Source organism: Pelecanus crispus, chromosome 12 (assembly GCF_030463565.1).
Source record: "Pelecanus crispus isolate bPelCri1 chromosome 12, bPelCri1.pri, whole genome shotgun sequence".
Lineage (NCBI taxonomy): Eukaryota > Metazoa > Chordata > Aves > Pelecaniformes > Pelecanidae > Pelecanus > Pelecanus crispus.
Window position 1 is genome coordinate 8,086,470 of NC_134654.1, and position 9,748 is coordinate 8,096,217.

A 9,748-nucleotide genomic window follows, 5' to 3' on the forward strand; every position below is an offset into this window, starting at 1 on the left:
ACCGCCGCCGACCGCCGCACCAGCCGGCCTCGCCCCGTTGCCCCGGCAACGGCGGCGCGCGGCGCGCCCGCAGCGCCTGGGCGCTAGGGAGGGCGGGGGGGGCAGGCCCGCGGGCACCGGGGTGACGTCACTTCCAGATCTCGCGAGGCTTCCCCGGCCCTGCGGGGAGGGGGGAAGTCTCGCGAGAAGGGCGGGCGGGCGGTCCTGCGCAGGCGCCGCGCCGTGGAGGTCGTTGGAGTCACCGGAGCCGCCGCGCCATGCTGTCCCGCCTCGCCCGGCCCGCCGCCGCCGCCGCCCTCCGCCGGGGCCTCGCCACCACCGCCCAGGTACGCCCCGCCGCCGGCCTGCCCGCTGGCCCGCCTCGGCGGCGGGGGCGGCGCAGGGGTCGAGCCCAGAGGCCCTTCTCCGTGCGGGGTCAGCCGGGCCGCCCGCCGTCTCCGGCCCCTCTGCGTGCGGCGGGGAGCGGCCGGGGCCGCCGGGTGTCCCCGCCTCGGTCGGTGGGGGAGGGCGTGGAGTGCTGTGGGGGAGGTGAGGAGCGCAGCCCGTGGGGGTCTTCGGTTCTGGGGGGGCTGGGGACGGTGCCGTGTCCGCGCCCGGTAAAACACCCGCGCCGCGGGGCCTCGCTCTGCGGCTCCCGGCCGAGGAGCTCCTGCCGCTCTCCGGGGCGGTGTAAGCTTGCTGGGCCAAGCCTGTTCGTTCTAGGCGAACCTCTCTTTCTGACGGTATGTCATGGATGATAGGCAAGTTTGCTGGCTGCTTACTTCCTCTCCTGAAAATATGCCCCTGCTTTCAGAACGTATGAAGAATTAAAGCTGGCAGTTGGGGGTTTAACAGTAATCCTTAATATGCTGAAATCCATTGTGCGTGACTCTCGATACCAGGAGAGGACTGCTGCTATGCGGTAGGTAGATAGAGACCGTTCTCTGTCTTCTAAAGTAAATAGTTTCCAGTAGCATATGACAGAACGATTATCGTAGCTATAAACATATGCTTCACAAGAAAGGTTTGTGTAATTGTTTTGATAGGAATTATGTTTATTAGTAATGAGACTTCGACCTCATGGTATCAGCTTAGTCATAAATGTGGGGCATAGCAGTGACTGATGCCAGACTTTGCTTCCCCTTGGAGAGTTTTATGCTAAATTACGTTTGTTGCAGTAGCAAGAAAATTGAGCAGAGGTTAGGCTCATCGAGATTATGGGTAGATTATTTCTTGTCGTAGCATAATAATTAAGCTGTTCATGCAGGGACTTGGAGCTATTATGGCTTTATGTGGTCGGACAGTGTGATAGAGAACGTCCCGATTGGCGGTAGTTGTAGTAACATGTTACATCTTTGCAGCAGCCTCTGGTTCGCCATCGCTTTGGCAGAGTCTTGCATTTTAAGATTGTTCTGGTCTTTTAAAGTAGCTTTCCGCTCATCTAGCGACACTTTTTCTACAAACAGGAGCACAGGCATTTTCAAGAGAAATAACTTTCTTCCAGTGAGCACGTTAGAGTAAAATTGGTTCTCCAGAGCAACAAAGCAGAGTTGATTTTACTTGCTTCCCAACCACACTTGGTCAGAGCTGGAAATTATAGTCACTTAATGTTCTCAGGTGTTGATCTTGAGGCAGCTGCAGGTACTGTTTTGAATTTCAGGTGTATACATTTTCACATAGGTACAATGTTTATTACATTTACTGTAGTCCATTAAATGTATTGATTTGCCAAGTGGGAAGGCATATTTTTTGATAGTGGCAATGAAAACTAGAAAAACTGCATAATAGATTTTGCTCTAAGTCATCCTTTTGGTTTCTTTGCCTACCCTTGCTTCCCTTTTGAGGTTCAGATTGCAAAAGAACATTTTCCTCTAACTTGTCCTACCAGTAGACCTCAAGGATCTTTGGGAGGCTGTCGTGATGATCGCTTTCTGTGGGCTTAGGCAATCAAGTTTGCATAGCACTTGATAAAAAAATTGAGAAATAGAACTAAAAGTAAAGAAAGTGTGGTGAAATCCCCAAGGTCACTGCTGCAGTAACTACTGATTCATCTCTTCAATGTGTTTGTCGTCTTTTTTCCTCAGAACAATGCCAAGGTAGCAGTGCTGGGGGCCTCAGGAGGCATTGGCCAGCCTCTCTCCCTTCTTCTGAAGAACAGCCCGCTGGTGAGCAGGCTCAGCCTTTATGATATTGCTCACACTCCAGGTGTTGCAGCTGACCTCAGCCACATCGAGACAAGAGCGAATGTTAAAGGTACTGCGAGCTGCTGGAAACGACCTGTTTTCTGAAGGGGTCCTCTCACATGAGGGAATCTTCACATGATCCTGGAGCCTAATACCAATTTAAGTAGCTTTTTCTCAAGCAGTGCATGACTAATTAAGGTTTAGCTGATTAGATTGATATGTATGGATATGAGAATGGTCTGTGGTTGCACTGTTGAAGGGGAATTCGTAATATCTGGCAGGAAATATTCAGTAAAATCATCTCGGAAAAAAGCCTGAGCGTTGAATTTAAAAGTTTCACTACAAATAGACTTAACACTCCCTGGGTGTCTCCATGAATCATAGAATTGTGTGCTTTTCTGAAGGGACAGCTGTCCAGTTCTAATGAAATCAAAACTTAATCTGCTGATATTCATTTTATCTGAAGATCACCGAGAGGTTACATTTTACCTGAATGTGCCTATCTGCAATTCTTTGGGGGTGCTGACTGTAGTGCCAGGCTAGGGGTCTTTGACAGTAAATACACATAGCAGGAGGAACTGAGGGTTTTTGAAACAGATGAATGTGAGATTCCCACCGCTCTCATTCTGTGAGTTTTGAAACAAGGATAAAACATCAAATAGGATCCATCCATAATTGTATTTCTTTGCTTTTCAGCATAAGTCTGAATTGAAGGCTAAATTAAAAAAGGAGTTGGGTGCCTCTGGGCGTAATTTTGTCCTTCAAAGTGTCAGATATTTAATAACTGACAAAAACATAATGCCTGAATGTCTTCCATTTCAGGCTTCCTGGGACCTGAGCAGTTGCCAGAATGTCTGAAGGGCTGTAATGTTGTAGTTATTCCTGCGGGAGTCCCTAGAAAACCAGGTATGTTCTCTTTATTTAAAAGCCCCAGGGCTTCATTGAAGTGTATCTCTGCAATACTGTTACTCAACTAGAGCCGTATCTGGTGCTTTATGGTGGTGTTGGCTTGGGATACAAGTGGTCTGTTAATGACACTGACCTTAGAGCTTGTTGTAGTATTAGGCAACTCATTTAGCCTCTGTCTTAGATTGTCCCTTGTAAAATGGGCAGAATTGATTTCTGGAATTCCTGTGTAGGGGTGAGGTGCAAAGACTTTTCATGCAAGCGATCCTGAATCTCCCTTAGTGCTTCTTGCCCAGAACAATGCTCTAGTAAAAAAACAATGGTTCTTTGTTTCATTTCTCAGCAGAATAGAAATAATCCATTTGTTCTGCATTATTTGTATGATAACTTCTCAGGGTATCTCTGAATGAATGCTGTTAAGCCTTCCAAGAATGTCTCCGACCTGCTCTATTTCTACTCTGTTTTTCAGTATCCTGTTGGGAATGTAACAGAATTCTACACTTTAATGCCTAGCTCTTCCTAATTCTTCATTTTTCATGGTTAAAGTAGTTGCTGCAACAGAAATGAGAGGTGGCATTTAGGCAACTAGCAATATTTTGCACAGAGCAGTTGGCATTCAAACTGTAGCTGTGGAGGTGACCGCAGAGTGGGAGGAGAATTCATCTTAGGAGCAGTTGCGCTGAGCACTGCTGATATGCTGGTGTGGGTCAGTGTGGTCACACCGTACTTCAAGCTGACTATGTGAAATACGTTCTGACAATTGACAGCTGGGCTGGTTGTTCCTGAAAATGGCTGATCTATCTGAAAGGGCAGTAATCTTTTATTAGCGAGAGGAGTTACCTTTGGAGCCAATTCATTACTGCAGCTGGAGAGTTTTCTCTTGATACACAAAATCAGAAGCTGGCATGTCTCTGTCCGGAGCAAAATAGTGTTTTTTGATTGGGTTGCTTCCCCATTAATGAGTAGACTATGGGTAACTTAAAATATTGTACTGGATGCATTTTAGGTATGACTCGTGATGACCTGTTCAACACCAATGCTAGCATTGTTGCTACTTTGACAACTGCCTGTGCAAAGCACTGTCCAGAAGCCATGATCTGTATTATTTCTAACCCGGTAAGCATTTTCTGGAGACCTTGAAAATGTAGAGGGGGAAGAAAAAAATCCAGACTGAGAATACTAGAGTAATCTGAGTTCCTATTAGTTTTGACCAGTATCTTTAAGGTCTGCAGGGTGTTTGCAGAAAAGAACTAAAAGCCTGATTCTACTAACCCATTTTTCTTGGACGATATTTAAGTCAGAGATAACTTGCATATAAAAATGCTTCATATCTCAACGTCTGTATGACTGTGGTTATAATACATGCTGGTGTATTAGCTGGAATAGAAGTCTTAGCTCACTAAGGGACGAGCCTTTGTAATGTGAAAGAACAAATTTGTGGTCTTAATGGGTATTTAAAATGGATGATTTTTATTCCAGCCTGACTGTAAATTGCTCTTCAGTTTAGGAGTTAAAGTAATTGGTTACAGTTGACTTCAAGTTGGAAGTGTACTTCAGGTTGTTTACTGGCCTGTTCAGTTTATGCATTGGCTTCATTATTATGCTGGTTTTATGAATGCTTGCCTGTTGTTGCTTATAGGTAAATTCAACCATCCCAATAACTTCAGAAGTCTTCAAGAAGCATGGTGTGTATAATCCCAACAGAATCTTTGGCGTTACAACATTGGACATTGTCAGAGCGAATACTTTTGTGGCTGAACTAAAGGTAGGTTGTAGTAACAGAAGCTGGGGGGAAGGATGCTGCCTGCTTTGGTCATCAGTTCTGTCAAAAATGCCTTTAAAATCACTGCGGAGAACCAAAGGAGCTCAGGTTTCTGTGAAGCTAGAGGCAAAGGCAATGATTCCTTGTTTTCATTTTCTAGAGGAGCCTGGGGGTAGGGTTTCTTGCAAAATGTGGTTCAAGAGACTTTGACCTTTCCTTTTCACAGCTGTCCCCTATGAGCGAGCAATGTGTTCGCCTTAATTCTGTTGGCATTTTCAACCCTGCTAGTGCAACCGGAGGAGAGGGTTGAATTGTCGTATGTATTTGCAAGTCAAACTATCCGTGCTGCGTGTTTATAGGATATTCTGCAAAGTATCAGGACGTGTAACAGGTTACTGCTCTTAATAGCCCTGGTGGAGTTCGTACTTGTGCTACTGTTTATCTGAACTTGTATTAATAATATCCTGTAACTGTCTGAAGTTACCAGAGTAACCTGGAGTTCAACTCTGTGGATCTGGCTTTGTCCCTGGAGTATAGCTGCCTCTGCAACCCCTGCCCTGCGTAGCACTGGGTTATAGATGTGTCCAAATACTCAGGCCAGAAAATGAAGCATGGTGTTTTTAAATGTTTTTCTTGCCCATATGCTTTTCAGAAGCTGGAACGTTTCATGTTTCTCTTAGGGCTTAGATCCAGCTCGAGTAAATGTTCCGGTTATTGGTGGCCATGCTGGGAAGACTATCATCCCTCTGATCTCTCAGGTAAGTCATAGCAACTGCCATGTGTGGCATTGCACTATGTGGTATTCCTCGTCAAGACATTACAGTTGATGTAAAGTGCCTTTGTGATGGCATGTAAGGTGCTAAAATACAGCAGAGACGGTCTTCCCTGCTCTTATGGCTGCTTTCATTCTGAGATGAGGTACAAGATACTGGAAGGCAATGAGCTACCTCTAAGCTCTGTGTGGTTTAAATAGTTCCAGCCTTTCTCCTCTAAAGGAGCTTGGGCATAAGAACTGAGGTGTGATGTGGGTGTTCAGATGTCTTGGCGCTATTTGTTTTGGTTTTTATTTTTTGTGACAGGTATTTCATGATACGAGTACCTTGCTTCAGCAGGAAAATGAAATTGATTTTGCTGTGGTGGACTAGAAACACCACTTCAACATGCAGCGTTGAAATGAGGAGGCATAGCTCAAGTTGTGTGGGGAGGCCTGCTTCAGTAACGACTGGTAGTCAGGGAGAGGCTCCCTTTGTGCACCTAAGCCAGAATGAAATGCAGTTCTAAGGCAGGCTGCAGCTTCATGAGGAGATGGCTAGGATATGGCCAAGGAGCAATGTGCAAGAAAGGGGAAAAAGCTTTGCTCTGAGTGGGGAATAAAGTATCCTTCACAGAAGGATGTTCTTAGGGAATAAGAGCAGGGGCTTTGGAGCAGCTGAATGCTGAGAGGGTGCTTTCGTTAGACAGTCAATTGGGACAGCAGCAGCTGTGCTTTAACGTAGTTGCATAGCTGTATCTGAAAGTTCAGTAACTTCCTAAATACTGCTGGCAGACCGGATCCTTCATAAGACTCTTGGCTTCCATAATGCCACAGTGACACAAGTATTTACAAGGTGGCTTTTTGAAATTTCTAAGGCCCATTAAATGCTTGGAGGGCATCCATCTAGTGCAAAGGACCACACAGTAGCGAGTAACCATGGCAAGCCCTGGTTTTGCTGTCAAGCTGCGGTTTGTCCTTGAGCAAGGTAGGCATGGCTAGGTTCCTGTTACCGTCCATGCAATAACCAGCAGCCCTGGTGAATGCTTCCAGCTGGTCAGTGTCACACGATGTGTGAGCTGGGTAACTGATTTTCCCGGTTGAGAACTGTTGGTAACAACTGTAATGGTACAAAAAGCATTGTGTGGCTGGCCTTATGCTGAATCTGGAGGGGTCCTGGTATGTGATAGTAACTTCTTTTTTCCAATCTAGTGCACACCAAAAGTGGACTTTCCTCAGGATCAGCTGGAAAAGCTTACAGGGAGAATTCAAGAAGCTGGCACTGAAGTTGTCAAAGCTAAAGCAGGAGCAGGTTGGTTCTTGACTATGGCTTCCAAGTAATTCTTGTTGGCCAGCTGAATGTATGCAGTTCTCTTCAGTTTAATCTTATTTACAACTGCGGTGCAGAATTATGAATGGCTGACTACAAATCTAGCTGCTCTGCCATGTCAGTGACTGCTTGAGCTGTGGTATGAGAAGCAGCTCTGTGTGTAGATAAGACTAAACATTAACTGATCCCACACCATGTGTGGCTTTAAAAACAATCTTCTCTGTCAAATCAAGCTGTTTCTTCCTATAAATCTGGTCAACTAAATAGCATGTAGCTGGCCAAAAGCTGCTGCTTTGTCCAACTGGCTGTGAGCTTGAAGTCAGTGACACTTCAGCTTTGTAAATATATCAGTATGGAAGCCTTTGATGCTAAAGAAAGTGTCAAATTTCAATGTGATCTGTTCTAAAAGTGATTTAACTTTTACAGGATCTGCCACCTTGTCTATGGCCTATGCTGGTGCTCGATTTGTGTTCTCTCTGGTGGATGCAATGAATGGAAAGGAAGGGGTTATTGAATGTGCCTTTGTTCGATCAGAAGAGACGGAGAGCCCGTACTTCTCTACACCTCTGCTACTGGGAGTATGTACTTTAAATGATGAAGCTTATGAACAGCAGCTACTGATTTAGTCTTGCGGTTTTTTGCTCAGTGATTTCAATTTAGTCTAATGCTAGGTATTGCTGAAGTTAACAGCTGAGCGTACCTTTAAGAGTTCTTGAATATTTGGGTATTGTACTTAGGCACATACCTCATGCTTGATGGGGATGCTGCTGCTTTTATCTGCTCTTAGACTGCGGGTTGCTGAGAAACCAGAGATTCAGACTTGTCTTAACAGGTCACACTTGCCTCAAGTCAGTGCCTGTTTATGAAGGGCTTTCATATGATTAACCAGAGTCAGCAATCCTGTCTCCTCAGCTTCATCTGCTACAAGCAGTTCCCTCAGAAATTGAGGCACACGGGGAACTAAAGCATGGATTAGGATTAATAGATTGCTTTCAGGACCTCTACTGAACTCTGAAAGAAGTGTTCCTTTTGTCACCCTTACCCTGTGGGTGGAGTGAAAAACGAGGATGCTGCAGTCCTGTCATGGCTGCTGGGATGCAAAGGATGGTGTATGCTGTCTTAGGTGCTAGCTGGTGAGGGAATGGAAGTAGAGGGGTATTAAGGGGGAAGGGTTTGGGTGTAGGCATGAGGTCTTGAAAACCTAGGAGTGCAACTCTGAAGCAGTTCAGATTGCAAGCCAGTGGCAAGCGAAGGGCACACACCAGAGGAGGGAAATTCTCTTGCCAAACGGTGGGTTTGAAGATAGGAAGAGTCATGGAAGGAGCAGTTGGTATCAGTCTCCTCTTGAAGGGGCTGATGGGCTAGCTTCAAGTTTCATGCTTGTGAATGGTGAATGAGAAGTTTGTGAAGGCTGTGAGGCTTCCGAGCCTTGCCAGGGTTGGCAGACTAGAGATGACAGAGGTCCCATGCTGGGTCTCCATCTCAGCTGGATAATACTTAATCAGAGCTGTTAAGTTACTCTCTAGGTCATTCAATGAATGGTTAATCCTTAAATCCTCTTTCCCTCAGAAAAATGGAATTGAGAAGAACCTAGGTATTGGCAAGATCTCCCCCTTTGAAGAGAAGATGGTTGCTGAGGCCATGTCTGAGCTGAAGGCTTCTATTAAGAAAGGAGAGGAGTTTGCGAAGAACTTCAAGTGAAGAGTTGATGGCGGAGAGGAATTAACAACTTCCTTAATTTATTAAGGCATCATGTCACTTTACAACTTCTGATTCAAAGCTCATGCTTTGATTGAAGTTTGTCTGTATTAGCTTAATGATTGTTGCCAGTGCAGAGTCTAATCATCAATAAAACGGCTTCATTTTTTCAGTGTACCACCTGGAATTGTCCTGATGTGCTTGTCTTTTGAAGGTAGAAGCTGTAGGTCTCTGAAAGGTTATCAGTTTCTGTAGTGATGAAATAGTCTCTTGAAGTGGGTGAACCGATTACTCTCGACTCTGCTGCTGCTTGGGTTTTGGCTTGGGCTCCTTATTTGGCACAGCAGCTGGGAAATCAGGCATGATCAAATGAGATCAAGATGGGGTGAAGAGGCTTGCGAAAGGGATAAGTGAGTGAGGTGATCCAAGAAGTTTTTTTCAGGAGGTGGCATTACCTCTGTTTGTTACCTTGTGTTGCCTTAATCTCTTATGTAATTTGATTTTAAAAGCGTTAGTAAAAGAGCACAGTGGTTGAAACGTCAGTCCTGCTGTAAGAAAATGCTGAGAATGGCTTCTTTCTAGTTAGGAAAAAAAAGCCTTGCTTTAGCATCTACATAAATTTCTTTTACATTCATCTTCTTGTGAATATAAAAATAAATGTCTGCAAGGAAATGGTGATGATGAGTTCTGTTGCCGACTTCTTTGAAGGTAAGCTTTAATGAAGGAAGCTATTAATTCGCTCTTCCTCCGTGCTCTGTGGGCTGCTTACCCTATTGCTTTGAATTGCTTTAATCCACGTAGGTTGAATTCTAAGTTGAACAGACTTTATTTTGATTAGATGAAGGAAATGCCAAATCCCAGCATCTCTGGAGGAATCAAGGGGAGTGTTGGTTTGAGCGAGAGAACCTAGTGTAGAAGCTTCTCTTAAGGAAGAGACCTAAAGGTAGTAGGTGCTGTTTGGTCACTGGCTGTTTTCCCTCACTGCTTGTATTCTAACTCTCTTCTGAGCTATTTTTATTTTAATCTAGTTCATTCTGAGCTGGATCACACAGCTGTGACACTGAAGATGCCTTGAGAATAAGGTGCTTGGCTCTTTCCCTACCCTGTGGAACATGTAGGCAGAGAGAGGACAGTAAGCA

The 9,748-nt window shown here is 45.2% G+C and overlaps 1 protein-coding gene across 3 annotated transcripts; it reads left to right on the forward strand.

The window, feature by feature from the left end:
- Positions 1-257: 257 nt before the first annotated feature.
- MDH2 (malate dehydrogenase 2) lies at positions 258-8,796 on the forward strand. Of its 3 annotated transcripts, none has more exons than XM_075719573.1 (9): positions 258-326; positions 2,064-2,232; positions 2,985-3,068; positions 4,075-4,184; positions 4,708-4,833; positions 5,511-5,588; positions 6,794-6,893; positions 7,338-7,489; positions 8,481-8,796. In XM_075719573.1, the coding sequence occupies exons 1-9, from the start codon at positions 258-260 to the stop codon at positions 8,610-8,612; spliced, it is 1,020 nt and encodes a 339-aa protein (XP_075575688.1). In that variant the 3' UTR covers positions 8,613-8,796. The 3 variants fall into 3 exon arrangements, with proteins under 3 accessions (XP_075575688.1, XP_075575689.1, XP_075575690.1); XM_075719575.1 differs by lacking the exon at positions 258-326 and adding an exon at positions 877-901; XM_075719574.1 differs by lacking the exon at positions 4,708-4,833.
- The last annotated feature ends 952 nt before the right edge of the window (positions 8,797-9,748 follow it).

Excerpts from the sequence above, each read along its gene's own strand:
- MDH2 (XM_075719573.1), top strand. The coding sequence starts at position 258 with ATGCTGTCCCGCCTCGCCCGGCCCGCCGCCGCCGCCGCCCTCCGCCGG. Across the intron at positions 4,834-5,510 it reads CTTTTGTGGCTGAACTAAAG|GGCTTAGATCCAGCTCGAGT; the intron begins GTAGGTTGTAGT and ends TGTTTCTCTTAG. Across the intron at positions 6,894-7,337 it reads CAAAGCTAAAGCAGGAGCAG|GATCTGCCACCTTGTCTATG; the intron begins GTTGGTTCTTGA and ends TAACTTTTACAG.